At 44.6% G+C, this 25,461-nt stretch overlaps 1 protein-coding gene across 1 annotated transcript in view; it reads right to left on the reverse strand.

The window, feature by feature from the left end:
* Positions 1 to 25,461, reverse strand: part of hspa4l (heat shock protein 4 like) — a 119,677-nt gene that overhangs the window by 91,832 nt on the left and 2,384 nt on the right. Inside the window, exons 2-5 of the mRNA XM_072495675.1 lie at positions 9,566 to 9,623; positions 5,787 to 5,927; positions 5,045 to 5,167; positions 43 to 142 (exon numbers count right to left, since the gene is read on the reverse strand). Coding sequence (XP_072351776.1) covers positions 43 to 142; positions 5,045 to 5,167; positions 5,787 to 5,927; positions 9,566 to 9,623 — 422 coding nt within the window. The remainder of the gene's footprint in view (positions 1 to 42; positions 143 to 5,044; positions 5,168 to 5,786; positions 5,928 to 9,565; positions 9,624 to 25,461) is intronic.

A 25,461-nucleotide genomic window follows, 5' to 3' on the forward strand; every position in this document is an offset into this window, starting at 1 on the left:
GCCGCCGCAGCAACAGTTCAAGGTGCAGTGCCTTTTTTTTACCTGCAGTGGTATCGTTCATCAGCCGCAGACAATTTAGTCCGGCAATATCAGCAGCAGCAATCACAGACCTTCTTTCTGCATCGGTGAAAAAACTAGGGACCTGCCAATAGATTCAGAAAACTTGTTTTTTTTTTTTTTTATAAATTAAAAAAACTCTAATTCAGGATCCAGTACTGTACTGACATGTTCTCCTCATATCAAGAAACAGCAGTTACATTCTATAGGTGAAAACTTAATTTAAAATTATTACCATTTTACAAGTTAAAAATAAAAATTAAACTTGTACTAATTTCAGGATATGCTTATGTGCTTTCAATCAGAATTCAAATAGAAACGTCTTTACTGGATTATGTAGTGATCAGGACAGTGATCTTAAAATGAACTGGGTTGAGAAAAAAAAAAAAGTGTAAACATGCAAAACCCCAGAATTTACCAACATGTACTATTTAGTCTGTAAAAAATAAACATTTGTGGTGAAAGAGACAATGTGGGTATTGCAAAGTCACAAATTGATTAATAATTCACGCTACACTGCCATTAGTTTGACAAATAGAGGAGCTCATCATTAACTCCCCCATGAGTTAAGGATTCAATAAATGTGTATTTTATGGTGATAATATAATTCAACAGGTACAGCTGCTACTTCGCTTGTTAATGAAATGATCTATGGTCTGGATATGCTATTTAACCAGAAAGGGACCTATTGAAACTGGAGCTTAGATGTCAATTTGTTCCTAGAGGCTTTCCCTTTTAATCCAATCTTTCCAACTTTCCAAATATGCCTCTAAATCACAGAATAAAAAGCTATAGGTGGCCACAGGGCAGATAAAACCAGTTCAATAACCAATGAGAATCATGGCCGAAGTAGCGCAAAAGCACGGCAGAGCATAATATGAGCCAGTGATTTTGCAAACGGATTTTTGAGCTTTAGCTACACTAAATATGGTCAAACACTTGTTGCTTAAAACGTTGATTTAGCAATGGACAGACAAACAGCTGCATTTGAACTTTAAAAACATAATCTGGGAATGTGGGCAATAGCAAGAAAGTATTTCTTAGCAATCTTAGTTACCTCTAGGTAGTGGTAATGGCCCTTGAACTGCAATTCTAGTGGTTATAGTCTTACATGTATTAGGTAGAAATTCAAGGATTATGATTGAACTATAAGAAAGGAATGGTAGTGTGTACCCAAGTCACGGTGGGTGTGTAACAGAGGAAAGTAAGTGCTCATGATGTTGCTACCTGTCTTTCTCGTAAACATCACACAACTGGAAGGTATTATTGAAGCAAGCTTGCAGAACTATTGCAGCATATCTGCTTCATAGCACATATCGTAGCTAACGTATGCCAAAGCAGCATGGATACTGGGCTGAGTGGCAGCGTTCCAATCAAATGGTCTGCTTTGTCCTCAATAGCTTAGTTGTTGTGATTAGTGGCAAGTATTCAAACAATCCTGGCTTGATCTTTTTTGGAAAGAGTAAAAGGGTTTGAGTGGTCCTGAGGTGAACCACCCACCCATCATAACAAAGTCAGCCTCTAACCTCATTTTGGAGCCAGTTAAGCTTCTGGTTGACAGTAACTCATGTTTATGGTGGGACACCCAACCACAATAGTTCTGTTGAAGGCTGAAGTGGTTAGCCTCATTGTTGGAAATTGTCATTGCTGTCATTGTAGAGCACTTGAATGTTACCTGCCTCTTTTCAGCTCAAGTATGGATGCTGGTTGTCCAGATCTTGTTGCAGTCTGCAAAAGCCACTTCATTATCAGGAGTCGTGAACAGAGCTGAACACTAGAATTATCAGCTAATTGCCCCGCTCCTGACCTTATGAAAGAAAGAACATTGTTGAAGCAGCCTAGGATGTAATTCTAAGGGACCCGAGCAGTGATTCCCTAGAGCTGTGACAACTAACCTCCGAAGACAGCCATATTCTTGTGTATCATCTATTTTGGTTTCTCTTTAATCTTATTTTAGAGCTCCTTGGAATCATATTTGGTCAAATGCTTTCTTGATCTTAAGGGAAGATATTCAGAATTCTTCTCTGACAATCAGCTGCTGCATTCACATCCAGATTAACACTAACCAGAGTTGGAGCAAAGTGGCTCCAGCAAAACTGAAATTAAACCAAGCATCCACTACACTATTGGTGAGCTGGTGCTGTTGACACTATTGATAATTTCCCACGCCACCCATCATTTCAAAGATGACTGGAGGAGGATAAGTGGTTAGTAATTAGCTCGATCAGATTTGTCCTGACTTTCATGGATAGGATAGACCTGAGCAATTTTCTATATTGTTAGGTAGATGCAAGTATCATAATGCATTGACTTGCATGGCTAAGGAAATGACTTTTTATTGCCAGCACTTTCTCCACAGATGCTGCTTGACTAGAGTATAGTAAACAGAGAAAAAGTTATGTTTCAGGTTAATGACCTTTCATCAGAACTGGGTGCTTTTGGCACCATAGCCAAAATGTCACCAGGATCCATTAATTGTGTCTAATGTACTTGGCTGTTTCTTAATGTCATGTGGATGATCAAAAGATGGCTGGAAATGAACATCTAAATGATAGAAATATTGGGAAGAGGCAAGTAGGACTGCCCACTTGGTACTTTTGGCTGAAGATAGTTACAAACTTTTCAGCTACATCAGAGTCAAAGTCTGGGCTCTGCCAGTCGTTATGGAGAAATGTTTGTGGAGCCTCCACCTTTCATTATTAGCCTGATTGGTATGGTTACTTGAGATTTGCTCTGGTGGTGGGACTGCTTAATATTTATATAGCCTGGTAATTTAGGTGGCTAACATGCAGGTAGCTACATTTGAAAATGTCTGGTGATGGTCCTGGCATGTCTCGAAAGGGAAAGAGTTGACCACTGGTGTGATAGTAGGGTGTTGAGTATATGTGCAAAACAGAAGATTACATCAGTAATGGTGAAAATGTTAGCACCGGTTCAATATTTCTTAAGACAGAAAACAATAGGAATAAACAGGTCATTTTCAGGTTGATGGGTTTCAACTAGTGGCTCACTGCCGTCAGGTGAGACGAGGGCACGCGCGCGCGAGCGAGAGACAGCCAGACGAGACGAGGGCGCACGCGAGAGAGACAGACGAGACGAGGGCGCGCGCGAGAGAGACAGACGAGACGAGGGCGCGCACGAGAGAGACAGACGAGACGAGGGCGCGCACGAGAGAGACAGACGAGACGAGGGCGCGCACGAGAGAGACAGACGAGACGAGGGCGCGCACGAGAGAGACAGACGAGGGCACACGAGATAGATAGACGAGAAGAGGGCACGCTCGAGAGACAGACAGATGAGACGAGGGCGAACGAGAGACAGACAGACGAGGGCACACGAGATAGATAGACAGACGAGAAGAGGGCGCACGAGAGAGGCAGACGAGAAGAGGGCACACGAGAGAGACAGACGAGAAGAGGGCACACGAGAGAGAGAGACAGACGAGCAGAGGGCACGCTCGAGAGACAGACAGATGATACGAGGGCGAACGAGAGAGACAGACAGACAAGGGCACACGAGATAGATAGACAGACGAGAAGAGGGCGCACGAGAGAGGCAGACGAGAAGAGGGCGCACTAGAGTGACAGACAAACGAGAAGAGGGCGCGCGAGAGAGACAGACAGACGAGAAGAGGGTGCACGAGAGAGACAGACAGACGAGAAGAGAGCGCACGAGAGACAGACGAGAAAGCGGGCAAGATTAGAGAGAACTAAAGGAGAATGAGGCAACGGAGGGATAGTGCAACAGGTGGTAATTGTCTAGGCTCATGTGGCCTAAATCATGTGACCAGAAGCCATGTATGGCGGTTTTGGGATAGTGATTGATGAGATTGCAAGCACAACTAACTTACTCCAATGTGCAACAGATTTGTCAGATAGGTCCCACAAGTGATTCAATGAAGATGACTAATTGGAAGACTAGGCTGTGTCTTGTCCTGATCCAATGTCTGAGTCGCTGCATTGCAGCTACAATGCAAACGCAGTACCACCTATCAGCAACAGCAAAATTCTGTAGATGCTGGAATCTGAAACAAACAAAATGCTGGAAATATTCAGGTCAAGCAGCATCTGTGGGGAGAAACCGTTAACAATTCAGGCCAATAACCGTTCATCGGTCATTGACCAGTCAACTGTTTTTTTCTCTCCAGAGATTACTGTCTGACCTGCTGAGTATTTCCAACCTTTTCTGTTTTTATTTGATTTGCACTAGTTGTTTTACAATTTAATAGTTTACCATGCAACTGCAGAAGTGGCAATAAGAATTTACTACATACGATTTTTATTCAAGAGTCAGATTATAGGCATGACCAGGTAGAGGTGAACCAGTTGAGCAGCATTTAGACAGTTTTCTGGTGCTTGCCCACAAATGAGCAGATTTATTGAATTTAATTTCACAAATAACCACAAGATTTGAACTCACTACCGTGAGTATTGGTAGAGTACTATAATCATTGTGGCAATATATTGCAAAACGTAGGATCAATTTTGAATTCATGCTAGATTGACTGGAGTAATCTAGAGCATATAAATCAGTATAAAATGGATAAGATCCTGTTATTTAAACCTGAACAACTTTGGAATAGCACATGATTCCTGAGATTTGTTAACCCATGTTGTATGCAAGTTTCGAATTGCACTTCAAAACTTTGACAGCAAATACGAAAAACTTGTTAATCAACATACCTTCAAAAGAATGAAGACAATACTTGAGGTACCCAACATTTTTCCTCAACTATGTACAATGCACTAGAGCAAAATACAGAATTTCTTGAATTTCATCTTGGCAAAAGTCAAAATGCTCATCATCTCGAGCAGTTAGATTAAGGTAACAGTTCTTTACATAAGGATGTCACCGAGGAAGCTACTGCTGAAGAATTATTCACTACCATCCAGCTGAATTTTCTGGCAGTTGACTGCTGGTACAATCTTTATAAACTAAATCTAGGATAGTTTTGGGATTTTGCTGGCGTTACTTCAATCCAACCTACCGAAATTACACAGTCTGTCACTGGCTTCTTTAGTGCATTTTCTGAAGTCTCTTTAAGTTTAGTCAGTAACATCCCTGTAATTTGTTCAATAGCAAAAATTCGTTCTTCGTCCATGTAATGCACCTGTAAGATAATTAAACTGCATTACTAAAAGTAAAAGCAGGAGGTAGAAGAGGCAACATAATTTCATTACATTACTTTATTATTACTGTAGTTCAGAGATCAAGATATTGTCCATCATATATTTATCTCGAACTGGATACGTTAACTTAAATTCAACATTGAATGCAGGTTTAAAAGTCACAATCTACACATTCTAAATTGATTAAAACATTCACTTTGATCGGCTTAATAATTTTAAAGACTTTTCCTCCCTTTTAAGAATGTTACTATAAAAGGAGAAGAAATAACTCCTACAGGCAAATGTGTACACTTCAAAAATAATTCCTTAGTTGCAAAGCACTTTGGGATAGCCTGAAAACATGAAAGGTATTGTGATTCTTGTACACCAGACAGGACCAGCAAACATCCAATTTTTTCAAGCACTCAGCTGATAACAGGATAAGTGTTCAAGAATTAGCTCATATTTCAAACACACAATCAACCTCATTTCCTTCATCAGCAGTGACAAATTGGCATGGGGGAAGGAGCCTCCCCCATGCCCGATTAAAGCAGCAATCTACTTCAAAATTCTCATTTAAATTCCACTAAGATACACATTTTCATTAAAAATACAACTTACTTTGATTCCAACACTATCACTGGGCATCTTCTGAAGCTCATATACAAGTTTTTTCTTTTCTGCTTGCACAAAGGGGTCATCAAAAGTTCTCCCATGCATTTGTTTAAATCCTTGTACGGTATTCTTTGCATTGGTCACAATCTGCAGATAGAAATGGTCTAATTACTGCAATTCACAATGCAAAATCATCACACAAGCACCACAGATGCACTATTCCAGAACATGCAAACCTTGGGTAAATATGGCAAACTAAACAATGGTATTATGTTCTCAGCAGTTCGTTTGAAATAAAGCTGTTTCTTTAAATCTTTCAGTTTTGGAAAGAATAAATTGATATCACAGATATGTATTGCAAAACAGTCACTGCAATTGAATTCATACCAAGATGAAATGAAAATGAAAGTCACCATAGTCCCATTTGACCATAAACTGTTCTCCCCTTTGAGAGCTGATGGTGGTGATTTAACCAGAGGGTCACCACACCTCAGGCAAGGGACAAGATTGAGAAGGTAACCCCAGCTGGTACAGGAATTGAACCTGCACTGTTCGTATCGCTCTGCATCACAAACAAGCCCTCCAGCAAAGTGGGCTAACCAATCTTCAAGTACTTAACGAGTAACACTGCTTAAACACTTCAAAAAGTTATTTTACTGTCAAATGTTTCAAAAATTATAGTTTAATATTCAGTGGTTCCAATGGGTTAATTGTACTTTTTACCCAATCACCTACCATTTAGAAAACAGATTCCTGAATTTTTGGTGTGCAAAAGATAATATCTGTAATTGTGAACGCTCCAATGTTAAGAGCCAGACTCAAATTAGTTGTATCCATAATTAGATATCAATAACGTTGGTAGACACGAGGTCCTGAAGGCAAATTTTATAGAGCTAGGAAAGAAATTTTAAAAAGGTAGGGCTTCAAAGGATTACTGAATTACTTCTGATCCTATGTGCTAGTGAATACAGAAATAGGCAAATAGTGCAGGTGAATGTATGGCTATGGGTGCGGGGGCAAGGTTCTCAGGAAGATGGAATTAGAGTGTACATTCAGAAGGAAGAGGAGCAAAGCTGGGAATGAAAGGCAGGCCAGGAACAAATGGAAGATGGGGAAAACTAAGCAGGAAGCATCAAACCCAACTACACACTTCGAAGTGTCTAAGTGCACTCAACTCATCTTAATCCCTAGACCCTTTGCATTGACACATACCACTGTGTCACTGACAACTTTTGTTTATTTTCTAATCTTTGTTTTCTCGATCTTCCATTTTTGCTTGGCCCGTCTTCCATTCCCATTCTACCCATCCTTCCCCCATCAAATTTTGGAGAGGGGTTTGTGTGTGGGGTGGGGAAAGAGTGCTTAAAGGCCATCCAGTTTCCACCACTAATTTATCCATGGCAAGGGGAGCTCCACATCTGGAGAGAAGCCAGGCAGCTTCCCCTGCATGGGCTGGTGTCAGGCAAAGGTGGTGGAAGTACCTCCTTTGGAGGATCCCTGTGCCTCTTAGAGGCAGCTTCTCCCCAAACCCATTGTTCCCCTTTGTCGCCAGAGCAAACCAAAGATCTACATTAAGCTTCTCTTAGTCAGAAGTGCCTTCAATTGCAGCAATAACCACTGCTCCCGCCTGACGCTCCTTGTTCGCAGACATGCCAGTCATCGATTGGCTGTCAACTATTTAAGGCAGCACTTCCTCCCAAGATATGGATAGAAGTCTCACCTTAAAGCAATTAACACTACTCCCAGTGTTCAATTGCTGAGGGAGACAGTCAATACTGCTCGCCGTCGACCTTTTAGCTGGGTGGTAAGGGAGGCACTCCGGATCCAGCTCATATGATATCATAGTATTACTAAAGTGTGGCTTAAAGGAGGACAGAAATTGCAATTCCAACACCTGGTTCCAAGTTTTCAGAAGGGAATAAAATGAAGAGGGATCACACAAGAAATAGGAATAGCTCATACTGTCCAGTGAGCCTGCTCTGCCATTCATGGTGATCATGGCTGAATAACTTCACACTTCCCAACATTATACTGCCATCTTGTTGCCCATTCACGTAATCTGTCTGTATCTCTTTGAAAACGGTTTCCTCCCCAAAGCTTAGTATCAACAAATTTTAATAATTACTCTGTTGCTTCATCCAAATCGTAATGTTAGTTAAATAATGACAGCTCTGAGTTATATGCTAGAAGGGACAGTTCTGGACTCAGGATGTGATTCTGGGCAGGTCAAAGGGATTTCAGTCAGAGTGCGCTTTGGTGTTACATTTAGGCTTGAACTGGTCTTGCTATACCTGGGCTCAGTTAGTCCTTTTGTTCAGAACATAAATTCAGACACTGTGACAAGCACTGATGGCAACTTCAAACAGATGTGTGGAGGTTTGGTGAGAAGGGGAAGTTCGATGAGGGAGGTACTGCTTTGCTTTTTCTAACTTTTTCACCCTGTAGGAATTGGTTTCTGCTCGACTCAGGGAGGAAGTGAACTGTTGGCGAGCATCGTTAACTGGTCATGGTCTACTTTCCAAAGGTGTAAAACAGTGCTAGAGTTTGTGATAAGATTAATATACAAAATAAAAAACAATGTAAGAAAATAATTAGATATGATAGCTCATGTATGGCAGGAAAGGTGATTTGTAAAGATTGCATGCAGCATGTGGGAGCTCATGGACACCAGTGTTACCCAGGGAAAGCAAGAATGTAGTAAGTGCCTGTGGCTTGAGGAGCTTCGGCTCAGTCATTGAGCTGGAAACTGAGATACAGACATGGTGGCACATCAGGGAGAGCAAGAGCTACCCAGAATTAAGGAATGTTTGATAACTATAATGCAAGGTTGGGTATCTGGGGTTAATAGTGTATAATATTATGATGGACCCATTTCCCCTAGCAGGGAGGTGAATCAAGAGGGTATAGATTTTAAAATCATTGGCAGAGGATTGGAGGGAAGTGGAAGACAAATGTTTTCACCGCAAGGAAACTATGGTCTGTAGCTCACTGCCTGAAAAGGTAGTATAGAAACAGAAACCCTTATCACATTTAAAAAAAGACTTGTAAGTGCACCTGTAGTGTTGTAACCTACATGGTTATGGATCAAAAAATTTTCAAGTGTGATTAGGCCAGATGGCTCTATCAGCTGGTGTAGATAAGGGCCGAACGGCTTCCTTCTGTGCCCAAGTTCATGTTTTTATAATTTAGAGGCAAGTTTATAATCGATACTTAGCGACTTTTGAGCCAATTAACAGAACGTCACTTCTCTTCCCTCATATACAAGATATATAATGGAGGGTTGATATCACACGTAACAAGAGCGCAACTGTCTCAAATTTCAGGCATCCGCAGACTTGTAACCTTGTCATCACCCAGTCATATTGTTGGGAAGGAGTTGAGTGGTAGGGAGATGCCAGCTTGTTCTAGATTGGCTTCCAAAACCATTCATTGATGTTAAAAACCCTGTGGGGAATTAATATTTTAAGGTAATGAATATTTATGGTTTTCATCACATACATCAAATGCAGCGCAGACACTCTGAAATGTCCATTAAATTATATCTAGGAAAAGGTCCAAGTTATATTTTTGCATTAAATCTACATTCCACTTAAATAATATCCACCTCTTAAGCACACCAAAAACTTTCACAGACCTGTATTTGACTCAAGTTTATTAAATGTGCTGCAGTCCGGGAAAGTTACTAGTTCAATTCTACTGAAAGTTAAAAAAACCTGGTAAATAATAGCTGGGCTGTATAGATAGAATTGTATTGTGTCTACTCAGTAGAATACACCGTACCATACCTGGGTCTTGGCAGCTGCACCAATTGCCCGACTCTTGGATCCCAGTGATATACAAGCCCTGGAGAAAAATAAATTTAGCATTCATTAATTAATCTATTGTGTTACTTTGGTGAAAAAGAATATATTTTAAAATCCAAATTCTAAGGATGATAACGAATGTATGTGATTACATGGCTAGCCCAACCCCCAATCACTGAAACATTCAAAACATTCAACTTTTCCAGGACTTTGCTTGATTTTCCTTACTGCTGAAGACACAAAGTACATGAAAATAAATTAGGTTGGTGCGAACCACGTCTGCTATTCACCACATCAAATATGTTGACATGTCAGCCTTGGGCTCCATTATTGCAGGATTTTGGCAACAGTGAAGAGCTCAAGTCCAGATTTTTCTTTAAACCTTAAACAACCTTCCAAAACCTCAGATGTTCAATCCTATGCTAAATTTAATTGAAAACTTCAAAACTTATTTTATGTTCATTTGGTGGTGGTGGAGAGAGGGGGAGCAGTGTTTGGTGGAAAAAGAAAAGGAAAAAAATGTTCAATGATAGAACTTGCGCAGTCAGGTGTTAAAGCCTTACGCCAGAGATCTTGAGCACAATCTAAAGGGACATTTCTGTGCAGTTCTGGAGCAGTGCTGTTCAAATATTTGTATCAGAGGAGCACAAAAGGTTTTCTTTGCAATACTGAAGAGGGGAGTTCTCCCAATACTTTGGGCAACATTTAATCTTCATCCAACATGACAAACATATCCTGGTCATTCATCTCATTTGAGAGAGAAAAATGGCTGCTCCATTTCCATACATTACAAGAGTAGGTCAAATTCAAATGTGCTCCATTGACTGAAGCAATCTGGGATAGCATATCCATATAGAAACTTCCCATCAAGCACCATGTTGATTGCCTTAGGTCTCCTTTTAGAATCTTGTATATATTCAGAATATATTTTGTATATATTCAGAATATATTTTATACATTTGTACTGCAATGCTATGGTAATGAAAGGGGAGTTTCGAAAGTTCCATCAGCATAGAGCCTTAAAATGTAGACAAGTCAGAGGCATAACACTCAGTTCCAATTCAGGGGAGCTCATAAAACTACATTTGGGTGTTGGGCATCAACTTAAAGTTAAAGCTAGATTAGAAAATCAAGCAACTTTCAGAGATCTATCGATATGTAACAACATTGTTGCAGTGAAGGAGAAAAGGAGGAGGAAATGGAAAGGAGAAAAAAGATAATGAGGAGATATTTAAATAGTTGGCGGTATAGAAAATTAATCAAGTTCATATAGGATGCAGAGGGAAACAAAGGTGAAATCAGCAGGGACTTTGATTACAATCTTTCAATCCTCCTTGGATTTTCAAAGGGCGTTTGATAAAGTGCCACAATGTTCTAGTAAGCAAATTTGAAACCCATAGGAATCAGAGAATAGGAATGAACAGCTTTATTAGGATAACCACCCTTTGATATAATAACTGGATTTAAGTGCAGGGGCATAATTGCAATGCTTGCAGATGACAGCTTGGAAATGTAAAAAGGAGGAAAGGGAGGGCTGTCTGGAAAATGGGCAGGTACAATTTAAACTGAAGAGATGTGATATGCATTTTGGAAGGGAAAGAGATGTGAAGCAAATGGGGTACAGGGACAGAAAAACCTGGAGTTTCACATGCAAATCTATGAAGATGGCAGGACAAGTTAAAACGGGTTCCTTGACTATGTGAGCATCGGATTCAAAAGCAAGGAAAATATGCTAAATGCACCCGTTACATTTCAGCATATAATAAATCGCTGATTGTCACAAGTAGGCTTCAATGAAGTTACTGTGAAAAGCCCCTAGTCGCCACATTCCGGCACCTGTTCAAGGAGGCTGGTACAGGAATTGAACCCACGCTGCTGGCCTTGTTCTGCATTACAAGCCAGCTGTTTAGCCCACTGTGCTAAACCAGCCCCTTTTGCTGAATCTGAGCAGCCCACTTTATTTAGGAAGGACTTCATGGCAAGACTAGTTGGGTATCGTTCTCCTCAATAGAGAGACTACTTTTAATGAGAATTTTAAAAATGAAACCTTTTTTGCCGGTAGGAGTGTATGTAACCACAGGACAAGAAAGCTAAGATGGAGAAACTGAAGTGGAAGCAAGTTCAGCAGCAACTTTCAGAAGTAATTGGAAATACACAAAAGAAATTTGCAGGGCTCTGGAGAAAGAACAAAAATGGACTAATTGGTAGCGCTTCAGAGAGCTATCACATGCAGGAGAGGCCAAATGCCCTTCAAGTAATGTATGGTTCTATTATATTTACGTCTGCTCATGTCTACAGGTATAGTTACTAGTTTGATTTCACAGACCGGTTTGAGAGTCGAGCATTGCTACTATCGTTAAAATTACAGGAAGGATATACCATTTGGTCCATCTTCGCTCTGATTCAAGACCATAACTGCTGCTCAGTCCAACATTCCACTGGATAATTCCAGGATTCTCACTCCCACTGGTAAATCCTATTCATTTTACAAATTGATCAATGTATGTGGTGAAACTGTGATCAGTCCAAATATTTCCTTTCGGGTTTAAAAACAGATTGTTCTAATGTTTGCAATGTCAAATGCATCTAAAAAGATCTGATGCCAACCATCGTCTATCAAGACTGAAGAAAGTCACTCTTGCCGGTCTTTACTCATGAGATTTGAAAACTGTGAATAATTCTTGTGGCACTTTGCACCATCTCTTGGACTTGTCTCCCATCTGCAACCAGAAATAGTCAGCACCAACAACAGCTTTATTATGCCGTTATCAGACTTCTATTATACTGTTTTACCTGTATATTTCCACTCCTGTCTTGCTCCCTGACCACGGAGGCTGAACAATCCTTGTTGTGTTCACCCATCAGTCCTGCGCTCACTGACTACTGGCTCATGATCCAGTAACTCATTTAAAAATCCTCTGTAACCTCACCCTTCCCCATCAGTAACATCCTCCTTTTTTTGTTATGCTCAGCATGTTCATTTTTTATTTTTAAATTGTATTTTATTCCAAACACATTCAAAGATACACAACATAAATAAATCAAAGAACATTCTCCACACCTCACCGTTCAGTTTGTGCAAGTGTTTCCTCCTCGTCACTACCGCCACACCCCAGACGAACAATTCCTTAAACATGATCATGAACAGTCCCGACCAGTTTCTCAAAGCCCTCCGCTGAGTCCCTCAATTCAACTGTTATGGGCCAGGGATTAGAGAATCCCAAAGTGTATCATGGAGTTCACCTGACCCACAACTTTTAATAGATCATGGTATGGGGAGCACACGGCTCACTCTACAGGTATGGTACAGCAGAAAATGGACCAGTAGTTTTAAAAACAAAACAATGTTTATTCTATGAACTCAAGTTAACCTTTATAAAACAGTGAACATCTTAGCAACCAGTAAATCAAATACACCCCCCAAAGAATACAACACTAAGTAATCTGTATGCTGTTCTTTCAACAACCAAAAGACTTAACAAACCTCCAAACAGGAGCACATTAAGGTTTACATTCAAGACTGAAAACATTTATAATTCTTCTGAATTCACCAAATGATTAAGAGATAGTCCTTCATGGCAGAGATCAACAGCAGTGCAGCTCAGATACACCCAAGCTTTCTCAAACTGAAACTAAAAAAGCAGACGTGGAGCTCAGCTCCACCCACACTCCAGTAACATGAGCAGCTCCATTTCTTCAAGGTACATTTCTTAAAGGGTACTCGCATGTGACCCCCCCCCCCAACAAGAAAAAAAATAAAACATCAACTGCAAGACAAAACATAATTTTTGCAGCCTGAGAAAGTCAATAAGATCCCCTGGTGATGTTGTCGACCGCCATTCCAACAGAATCCTTCGGCGGGCAACAAGAGGGGCAAAGGCCACAATGTCGGCCCCCCATCAGCCGTGGAAGTTCCGAAACCCAATATCACAATACCCCACAATAGGGCCCGGACCGACCTCTACCACAATCTTTGATAACATCCCAAACACCCCCTCCCAGTATCTCTCCAATTTCTCACAGCTGCATAACATTTGCACATGATTTGCTGGACCTCGCCCACACTTATCACACACATCTGCCACTCCCTAAAAGAACCCACTCATCGTCACCAGAGTCATATGCACCACCTTAAACTATGTACCCTATGCACCACCTCAAACTGACTCTCGCACACGGAGGTCGAATTCACCATACGCATTCCTCCTTAAGCCTCAGCTCCTGCGCTCCCCCAGCCACCCACATATATCGTCAATCCTACCCTCCCTTTCCACATCCGGGAGCAGCAACCCCTCCAATAAAAGATAGCTTGGGAAACCCTCCCCAGTCCTTTAGTGCAAAGTCCCTCACTTCATATACCTGAACCCGCTGCTCTTCAGAACCTCCACCCTCTCCCGCGGCTCTTCCAGACTTGCAAACCTCTTCTCCAAACGTAAATTCCTTGCCCTCACCAGCCACCTCCTATACATGCCATCCGTCTCCCCTGGCTTAAACCATAGCAGCGACATCCCCATCACCCTAAAATGTCTCAACTGGTTCCACACCCTAATCGAGGGCTGTGCCACTGGGCTCGTCAACCTCCTCAGTGCCAGCGGAATTGCTGCTGTCATCATGACCCTCTTCACCCACGGTACCTTCCCCACCCATATAAACTCCAAAATCACTGCATCCAGTTTCCGGAAAAAGGCCTCCGGAATGAAGATTGGGAGGGTTTGGAGTACAAACAGGAACCCTGGCAGAACATTAATTTTTACCACCTGGACCCACCCCGCCAGCGTCAGGTGTAATATATTCCATCTCCTTCCTAACTTCCTTCACAAACTTGCACAGATTCCATTTGTGCATAGTCGCCCATTCCCCCACCTCCTGAACCCCATAATACCTAAACTTATACCTGGCAACCCTAAATGGCAACATCCCAAGATTGGCTCCATGACCCGCCGCATTCACCGGAAACACCGCACTTTCCGACATTCAACTTATAGCCCGAAGAGGGCCCCAACCTCTAGTATGTCTATAATTCTCCCCATAACAGCAGGTGGTCTACATACAACCACACCTGGTGTTCCCTACTCCCCCGCCACTCTACTGGCTCCTTAAAGGGCCATCGCCAAGGGCTCTATCACCAGGGCAAACAGCAACAGCGGACACCCTTGCCTCGTTCTCCTATGCAACCCAAAGCTCTGTGAACTCTTGTTTGTTCGTAGACTCGCCACCGGAGTCACATACAGCAAATTCTCCCACTTCACAAACCTCGGCCCAAACGCAAACCTTCCCAAAACCTCAAACAGGTACCACCACTCCACCCGGTCGAAAGCCTTCTCCGCGTCCATAGAGACCACTACCTCTGGTACCCGTTGCAGCCACGTAAAATGGCTGCGTTCCGATTAATCTGGCCAAAACCCAGTTTAAAATGGCTAACCCGAAAGGCTGCTGGGAAAAGCAGCTAAGAAGACACAAGCAGGCAGCTGCAGACAGTATTGCATATTCGGCTCTGGGAAGTTAGCCCAGATCGATACTCAGGGCTATCAACAGCCCATCAACCCAGGTATTTGCAGTTGCATTCAGGACTGTTTGCAGCCCATCTATTCAGACATCCAGTTAAATCGGCTATCCCCGGGAACAATTGCAACATATTAGCAATTGAATACCGGGCCAGACTTGTCGGCGCCTGCAGTGGCCGAAACAAAGACAGGTGAACGACCACCCCCCGATCGAGGAATCGCCTCACCATTGGACACATTGACCCCAGAGATTGGGGACAGATCCAATCACTTGGGACTCAGGGTCAAGGGCCGCCCCGGGAGGCGGGAAGCCCCTGGGCCCTATAAAAGTGAGGGTCCAAGTTCAGATCTCTCTCTCTCTCTCCTCTTCGCCTGCTCGAGACCTTCGCAAGAACAGCAACCGGCAACAGTAAGTTTGAATCCAGCGATCGCTATCCGGAAGAGACACCTAGCCACCGACCTGTAGCAGCCTTTTGAATCTCGCGGGCCAGATCTGATTGGACAAGCCATTCGTTTCCCTGACCTGGTGGGTTCTTCCTACGTTAAGTATTGGCCAGTAGTGATAGGTTTATTATATAGATAGTAGTATTAGTGTATTAATATTGCTTGTTGTATATAATAAATGACCGTTGTTTTAATCCTTACTAAGTGGTGTGCTGTATTATTAATCATAACCTGAACTTGAACCACGTGGCGGTATCATAAAGATACCTGGCGACTCATGAGCAAAGGTGACGTAATCAGAGCGAATAGACTAAGGTTAAAAAGAGCAACACCGTCCCTTCAATAGGGTCATGGCCACATCTAATAACCACCTATATTTTACTGGAAAGTTGCCTGCCCTTACGAAACCAGTTTGATCCTCTGCAATCATCCCTGGAACACAGCCTTCCATCCTCACGCTGCTAACCTAGTCAACACTTTCACATCTGTGTTTAACAGTGATATGGGCCTGTATGACCCACAGGTCCTTCCTTCCACTTATTCGGGATTAGCATGATCGATGCCTGGGTCAGTGTCTCCAGCAGCTCCTTCTCCAGTGCCTCGCTAAATATCCCCAATAAATATGGTGCCAACTCGTCACAAACTCCACCAGGTAACAGTCTGGCCCCAGAGCCTTCCCCAACTTCATCCCTTTTATGCTACCCATCACCTCTCTCAGAACTAACGGCTCCTCCAGCGCCTCTCTCCTCTCCTTATCCAGCCTTAGGAATGCCAGCTCATCCAAAAACTGCCCATACCCCCACCCTCATCACCCGGATCTATAACTTCTCACAATACTCCCTGAATGCCTGGTTAATCTTCCCCAGCTCCTCCTTCCCTGTCCGCACCCCCAGAATTTCCCTGGATGCAGCCTGCCTCTGTAGCTGATGGGCCAGCATACGACTCGCGTTCTGTCCATTCATACTGCAATGCCCTTGCCCTCAGTTGCTGCCCCACTCCCTTCCCTGTCGTCAACCTATTGAATTACCCGTAATTTCTTTCTCTACGCCAACCCCTCCTTGCTGGGGGCACTTGAAATTATTTTCTGTCCACCGACTATCTTGTCCAACAACCGTCTATACTCCTACCCCCTTCTCTTCTGTGCGCTTTGAACGAGAAACCTCCCCGAACCACCGCCGTCAATGCCTCCACATAGTCTCTGATCACCAACGGCACCTTCTCAGAACCCCTTGTCCACCAAAAGCCCCAAATCCAACCTTCTTCCCGGGCTCTCCTGCTGCCAAGTCTAACCTCTAGCTGGTGCAGTGCATGGTCTGAGATACGATTCCCGCATACTTGGCCCCCATCACCACTTGGCTCACTACAAAAAAAGTTGATTCTGGAGTATACCGTGTACACGTGCGAGTACTCCCTCTCCCCCAGGTTCCTAAACCTCCACGGATCCACCATTCCCATCCTTCTCCATAAATCTTCCCGGCTCTTTCACCATCCTCAACATTCCCATTGACTTTGAGCTCGACTTATCCACCCTCTGTTCCAGCACGCAATCAAAATCACCCCCATGACCAACTGATGCGTGTCCAGGTCCACTCAGTAATCCCTTCACAAACCCCACATCGTCCCAATTTGGCGCGGAAATGTTCACCAATACCCCACTCATCATCACGTATCTTTTCCCCCGCCCTTCCTTGGCACCTACAAAACGCATCCTTTTACTCAGCAGGATGGCCACCCCTCGTGACTTTGAATCAAACCTAGAGTGAAATACCTGACCCACACATCCCTTTCTCAACGTAATCTGATCCTTCACCCGGAGAGGAGTCTCCTGCAGAAAGAACACCCCCGCCTTCAGGCTCAAGTGCGCGAAGACCCGAGGCCTCTTTACTGGCCCGTTAATGCCTCGTGCGTTCAATGTTACAAACCTTACTGGAGGTTTGTGCCTTCATTCCCTCTACTGTCTGCCATCCTCCCCTTCCAATTCTGCCTCTTAATTTTGCCCTAAACCAGGCCCATTCATGGCCCTTCTCTGCCCATAATCCCACTCCAACAGTGCCACATTGCATTCCCCCCTACCCCACTTGGCCAACCCCCACCACCCCAACCTCACTTCCGTTCACCAGCATTATCTGCCAGCTCCTAGCCGAAGGCTCCTCTTATCTACCCCTTCCTCTACCTTTCCCTCCATAGTCTTTGCAACCGGCTCCCTTGTCCGTTCCAAAGTCCTGATTAAATTCGAAACCTGTTCTCCTCATTCGCCTTCTCCACAAACAAAGCCTCACAATCACTGCCCATGCCAGCTCCCCCGCTCTCTGCTTCTGTCCGCACCCCCTCCGCCACCAGCAACCTTGAGGCATATCTCGTGGCATTCGTGCCTTCCACACCCTCAGGCAAGCCAACAGTGTGCAGGTTCTGCCTTCTGGATAAATTCTCCTGCTCCTCTACTTTTGCCCTTAGCAACTTGCAAAAATCATCCAAGTGCCCTACCTCTAATGCCACCATCCGATCACTGTGGTCGGACATCACCTTCTCCCAGATCTGCGACCTCTGTGCCTCCAGGCACTTCTTAGATTCTCTCCATTGATTTCTTTTAAGGGTGCCAAAACTCCTTCGATAGATCTTCCTGCATCTCCTTTCGCTGCTGGTGAAACTCCTCCCTAATAAACTCCATCAACTGCTCCATCTGGGGTTTTCCTACTTGCGACAACCCTTCCCCCTCCACCATCTTCCCAATTGCTACTGCAGCACAGCTCTACCAGGTCTTTAACCATCTTCTGCCGGGTCTGATAACCAGCAACTATGCACTCATTTTGTGGGGGGGGGGGGGGAGATAGCATGAGAGGAAATTCATTTCAATGCAGCGTATCTTAGCTTTTTTGCACAGTGGCCACACAAATATAGTATGATAAATGGAGATCATTCATGAGCATCTACACTGTACCTTCTAGTTGCTGCATACCTGAGGGGATATCTTATCTAATGCCTTCTGGAAATCTAGGTATGACATTTCAGAGTTTACCACAGTCCATTTGGGATGCCACCATTTCAAGCAAGTCAAAGTTTTTCAAGTAGGGTCAGACCCATCTGAATCCACATACGAATGCTTTTGATTTGCATACATCTTCCTTTGTTTAATATGGACCAGTTTTTAATTTGCTGGCAACTCCCAGTACTTCTTACAATTGTCCACACTGTACATGTCACCTCTCTGGTCTCCTTTGGCACTCTGGATATACATCTATCCCAGAGCATGCATTTGTTGGAGCCTTTTTGGCCCAGCCCAGACTTTCATCTCAGTTCTTCAGGTAACTGTTTGGGAAGAACAAGGTGTGTGCCCTGCCTTTTGAATTTGAGTAGTCATTCTGCATACTTACTATCTTATGTTCTTGTTTTGAAACTGGTAGTATCTTTTACACTTCTTTCCCAAATGTCATCTTTAGAATACATTTTCTACAACATTTCTTGGTCTTAATACATCTCTCGAATCACTATTTTTTTTGTATTTGGCTTTTGAGTTGTGATCCATCAACGGCCATACCTATTTAGCCTAAACTTGCCGATCATCGGCATGTATTTATCCTACAAACTCAGGCATCTGCTTCTTAAGGCTGTAGTCGTTCCCCAAGTTTTTTGTAAGTTATTCAATAGAGGTGTGCCTAGATGGTTAGGCCATCCCTAATTGCCTTTGAGAAGGGTAATATATTTCCAAGTCAGGATGGTGAGTGGGTTGGAGGAGAACTTGCAGTTGATGGTGTTCCCATGTATATGCTGTCCTTGCCCTTCTAGATCGGTTTGTAAAGCTGAATGTTGATTAGCAGTATCTGCAATGAAACTAATCAACTTCATCCTCATATCTCGTAGCGTGCATTGACTTGGAACTTACTTGGTCTGGCGTAGCTGCTGGGCAGGTCTCTCCTCGCCGAGAGCCAAGGCCAAGAGAGAGATCCTCTCTTGGGGAGTCCTTTTTATACCCCAAAAGGACTTTGCGCGCTTTTGGGCAGGCCTTGAACTTGGCCTCAATTAATTGGGCCGTTTCCCAATTGTCCTTATCGATTTTCCTCCAATAGAGGGGTGGGTTCCCTGGTTGCAGGGCATGTCCTAGGTGGCCGTTGGTTGGCTTTGTTTTAGTCTCCTCTGGCGCCGGGATATCTGGCTTAGCATTGGTTACCTAAATGTTGCCTTGTGTTCCCGGGGATGGCTCATAAGTATGTAGATGGCTTAGCAGTACCGGTCCTGTCTGAGAGCTAAGGCTCTAATCAACAGACAGACCTTGCACCTGCTTGCTTTTTCGGTATTGTCCAATTTTCCCTGCATTCTTTGCAAGTGTCCATTTTGTAATTGGGACGTGGCCATCCCAGATGGCTACACTCCCTCCTTGTGATCCTCAACGCGAAGTGTGAAGGATCACATTACTGCGTCGTCTTCATCCTCTGACCAAATGGGGCACCCTTAATCAGGCTCTACTCTGTCCTATCCTATGCAACACAATTTTACCTAAATCATTCTAAATACATACATTATTATAAAACTCTACGGGGCACTATGATAATAGTGCATGCATTACAGAAAAATAAAAAAAAACTGGAACCTCTAACTATCCTCATTCAAACAATCAAAAATCTACAACATTTTAAATGTACAAAATAACAGCGCACAAATTTCTCTGGCCTGGCAGTCAGACACAGGTTTACATCTCTTTATTTCACAGAATACATAAGGAGAAATGGATGCTCTTTAATCCGTCTCAATGGGTTCGGGGGTCTGGTGAAATCCGAAAATAGGGGACCTAATCCTGTATACCGGGGTGCGAGAGCGGTAGGCTCTCTTTAGAAGAGAAAAAAAAACTTTATCCTCATTTCTTCAAGATCATCTCTTTTAAAAAAAAATTCAGATTCCCATATCATGAAGTTAATCAGTCTCTGACCACTGTCCTTGGTGATGCCATGACTTCCATTTTTGTATGCGGTCTGGTTCATTTACATATACCAGGTTAATTTAAATACCTTTTCTCATGGCTCGAGTAATGAAGTAGTCAAGCATTGTATTTAGCACATCTGACTTTGCAGTCCATTTCCTAATCCACTTTACTATTAGATAGAGCTCCAGGACTTTGACCCAGAAAATAAGGAATATAACAGCCAAGTCAGGATGGTGAGTGACTTAGGGGAGACTTGGGAGGTTTAGTATGCCCAAACATCCGAATCCTTGGTGAAGGTTATAGACTTGAAAAGGTTCTATCAAAGATGCCCTGGAAATTTGCCACTGTGAATTTTGTAGATAGTACACATAGAAGCTAGGCTATGCCAATGGTGGAAGCAAGATAGTTTTGTCTTGTAATGGTGTGCAGAAGTGCTTCAACAGTATCCATCCAGAAAAGTTAAGAGTACTCCATTGCATTTCAATTCATGCCCTTGTTGGAAGAGCTTTGCAGATTCCAGAGGTGAGCTACTCACCTCAAAATAAGTTACATTTATATAGCAAATATAAAACGATACTTTTTGAAGTACAGTCATTATCTGGTACAAATGCTACTTACCATTCATAATCTCATTCCTGGCTGTTTGTAGATATTATTGCTGCATTGAGAATTTTTATTTTTTTAAAAATATTTTATTGAGGTATTTGAATTTTTTTTTAGTAACAGTAACATAAACAATGACATCAGCATGGTAAAATAAACATTCTCCCCCCCCCCCCAGCCCAACTTTACGCACCTCAACCATACAACAACAACCCCCCCCCTTCCTGGAATACTGCATCAGCTGACATTTTAATTTTCCCCGAGAAAGTCGACGAACGGCTGCCACCTCCGGGTGAACCCAACCATTGACCCTCTTAAGGTGAACTTTATTTTCTCGAGACTGAGAAACCCAGCCATGCCACTAACCCAGGCCTCTACACTCGGGGGTTCGAGTCCCTCCACATTAACCAGATCCGTCTCCCGGCTACCAGGGAGGCACAGGCCAAGACATCAGCCTCTTTCGCCCAATGAACTCCCGACTCTTCCGACACTCCAAAGATCGCTACCTCCGGACTCGGCACCACCCGTGTTTTTAAAACAGTGGACATTGCCTTAGCAAAACTCTAAGCTCGGGCATGCCCAAAACATGTGGACATGATTTGCTGGGCTTCCCGTGCACACCTGCCCTCTACCCATAAAAACCTGCTCATACAGGCCACTGTCATGTGTGCCCGGTGGACTACCTTGAATTGTATCAGGCTAAGCCTGGCACATGATGAGGTGGTATTAACCCTGCTTAGGGCATCCGCCCACAGACCCGCCTCTATCTCTCCCTCCCACTTAAGCTCCTCCACCGGGGTTTCCTCCGCCTCCGAAAGCTCCTGGTAAATATCCGATACATCCTCCTGTCCAACCCAGGTACTGGAAACTACTCTATCCTGTATCCCCCGTGGCGGCAGCAGCGGAAAGGCCGGCACACGTTTTCTCAGGAAGTCTCTCACCTGCAAATACTTAAAGCCATTCCCTGCAGGCAATTTAAATTTATCTTCCTGAAGCCGGAAAAGCTCCCATCTATAAATAGATCCCCCATCCTTCTAATTCCTGCCCTCTGCCAACTCCAAACCTATGGTTATTATAAATCGGGGCACAAATCGATGCTCCCTCCACTCTCTTATATCTCCTCCATTGCCCCCAGATCCGCCACTACCACCGGACTTGTGGAGTATCGGGCCGGCAACAATGGTAGAGGTGCGGCTACCAGTGCCCCCAAACTTGTGTCTTTACATGACGCCACCTCCATGCCGACACCCCACCCCCGCTTGAAAAAGGCCTTAGGGATGAAGATGGGGATTCTGTACCCTCCCCGCCAGTGATAGCGGGCGCATGCCCCATCTCTTAAAGTCCCCTTCCATTTGTTCTACCAACCGGGATAGATTTAACTTGTGCAGTACCTCCCATTCTCGGGCCACCTGGATTCCCAGATATCGAAAGCTCTTCCCTACCATTCTAAGCGGCAGCTCTCCTAGTCTCTTTTCCTGTCCTCTTGCCTGGATCGCAAACATCTCGCTTTCCCCCCCCCCCATGTTCAATTTATACCCCGTAAAATTGCTAAATTCCCCCAAGATTCGCATGACCTCCCCCATCCCCACCACAGGGTCCAAAACGTACTTGAGCACGTCATCTGCTCCACCACCACCCCCAAACCAGCCCTTTCCAGTTCCTAGAGGCTCTTAACGCCATGGCCAATGGCTCTATGGCTAGAGAAAACAGTAGCGGGGATAGGGAGCACCCTTACCTTGTCCCTCGGTGTAGTTTAAAATACCCCAACCTCAGCCGATTTGTACGCACATTCGCTACTGGTGCCTGATGGAGCAACCGCACCCAGTCAACAAAGCTTTCACCAAACCCAAACCTTCCCAACACCTCACACTCCACCCGATCAAAAGCCTTATCCGCATCTATCGCTACCACCACCTCTGCTCCTTCTGAGGGCATCATAACAACATTGGGAAGCCTTCGAACATTGGCCTCGAGTTGCCTTCAAAACACGACTCACATTTGATAAGGGGCTTTAACGGGAATGTGCAGAGGAGGCCGCACATAGTCCCGTTTTGTACACTGAGGAGCTCCGCTAACCAAACTCCTCAGTGTTGCGAGTGATCGGAATCCCATTTGAAAATGGCGTCCCGATCTCCAAGGCCCCGAAGCGACCCCCAAGCCCTAAATGCACTATAGGCCTCTCTTACTTCCTCACCAGCAGTGGGCTCAATATCTCTGAAAACTTCTTGTAGAATTCCAACGGTTGGCCGTCAGGTCCAGAGATCTTGCCCGACTGCATGCCCTCCATTATTTCCTCAATCTCAATTGGGTCTCCCAGCCCTTCCACCAGGTCCTCCTCCACCCTCGGGAACCTCAACTGATCCAAAAACTGCCTCATCCCCTCCAACCCAGCCGGGGGTTCCGACTCATCACAATTTACTATAGACGTCCTTAAACACCTTGTTTACCCAGGCTGGGTCCAGGACAGTATTACCGTCTCTACTCTATTTCACCCTAGCCGCCTCTCTTTTCCTGAGCTGGTACACCAACATTCTGCTTGCTTTTTCCCCGTACTCATAGATCGCTCCCCTTGCCTTCCACAAGTGTTCCACTGCTTTCCCCGTGGTCAACAGCCCAAACTCTGCCTGTAGCCTCCGCCACTCCCTCAGTAGCCCCGCGTCCGGGGCCTCCGAGTATCTCCTGTCCACCTGGAGTATCTTCTCAACTAACCTGTCCCTCTCAGCCCGTTCCACCTCGTCTCTGTGGGCCCATATCGAGATTAATTCCCCTGACTACTGCTTTCAAAGTTTCTCAGACCGTCGCTGCAGAGACCTCCCCCGTATCATTTGTTTCCAGATAGTTCTGGATGGATGTTAACCCACCCACAAATCGCTTTGTCCGCTAGCAACTCCACAGTGGGCGTTGCCCTCTCTCCACACTAACCCGTAGATCCACCCAGTGGGGGGGGGGCATGATCCAGCACTGCGATTGCAGAGTACGCAGTATCCGCCACCTTCGGTATTAGCGCCCTGCTCAGGACAAAAAGGTTGATGCGAGAGTATACCTTGTGGACATGTGAGAAAAAGGAAAACTCCTCCTTCCTTGGCCGTGAAAACCTCTATGGGTCTACTCCCCCCAGCTGTTCCCTAAAACCCTTCAATTCCTTTGCCGCAGCCGGCCTCCTCCTTGTCCTGGATCTTGACCGGTCCAATTCCGGATCAATGACTGTATTGAAGTCCCCTCCCATGATCAGGTTATGTGACTCCAAGTCTGGGATCTTACCTAACATCCGCCTCATAAATTCCGTGTTGTCTCAATTTGGAGCATATATGTTCACAAGTACCACTCGCACCCCCTCCAGCTTCCCACTCACCATTATGTCCCTACCCCCCTTGTCTGACACGATTCTCCCTGCCTCGAATGCCACACGTTTGCTGATCAAGATCGCTACCCCCCTGGTCTTGGAGTCCAGACCCGAGTGGAACACTTTGCTGACCCACCCCTTCCTCAACCTCGTCTGGCTGTATTCTTTAGGTGTGTCTCTTATAGCATTGCCACGTCCGCCTTCAGCCCCCTCAAATGCACGAAGCCTCTTGAACGGCCCATTCAGTCCTCTAACATTCCATGTGATCAACCTGGACAGAGGCTCCTCCCCCCCCCCCCCCCCCCCCCCCCGACTATCCATCACCCTTTTAGATCAGCCTCGAGCTCGCGCCCTCCGCTTCCTCGAGTCCCCATTCGGGTAGTCGCTGTTCCTGACCTCCCATTTGTCACCTAGTAACAGTTCCTCCCCTGCCAGCCAAGCAGCTCGCTTCCCCCCGCCCACAACAACACTAGAAACCCAATCCCCCAAGTCAAGCTCCAGCTTAACACTTGGTCACCCCCCACTGCACTTCCGAATCAGCTGACCCATTCTAACTTGATAGCACCCGCCCCTGGCACCAAGCAGTCTGTCTTCCTATTGTTCTCTCACCCCACATGAATAAACATTTTAAAAGCATCACATTCCCCAGTAAACAATCAGAAAAAAGTGAAGAAACAGTCACTTTAGAAAGCTAGTCACCCAAAAAACAGGACCAAATTCAAAGCCCCCCCCCCCCACCCCTAACCAGCTCCCTGCAAGACAAAGCAACCTTTAACCATCCACACAGCCCATTATTTCATATAGCGCTACTTAAATTTATACAATCCAGCCGCCACAGTACTCCTCCAAGGCTTCAGTGTCTTTTAATTCACCTCCAGCTTCATTTCTTTAATAAAGGTCCATACTTCGTCTGGCATTTCAAAGTAGAAGTCCCGTTCCTCATGTGTGACCCACAGGCAGGCTGGGTACAGCAGCCCGAACTTCACCCCCTTCTTAAAGAGGGTCGTTTTTGCCCGATTGAACCCAGCTCACCTCCTGGCCAAATCCGCTCCCAGGTCCTGATAGATGC

This window comes from Scyliorhinus torazame, chromosome 3 (assembly GCF_047496885.1).
Source record: "Scyliorhinus torazame isolate Kashiwa2021f chromosome 3, sScyTor2.1, whole genome shotgun sequence".
In the NCBI taxonomy this organism is placed as follows: Eukaryota; Metazoa; Chordata; class Chondrichthyes; order Carcharhiniformes; family Scyliorhinidae; genus Scyliorhinus; species Scyliorhinus torazame.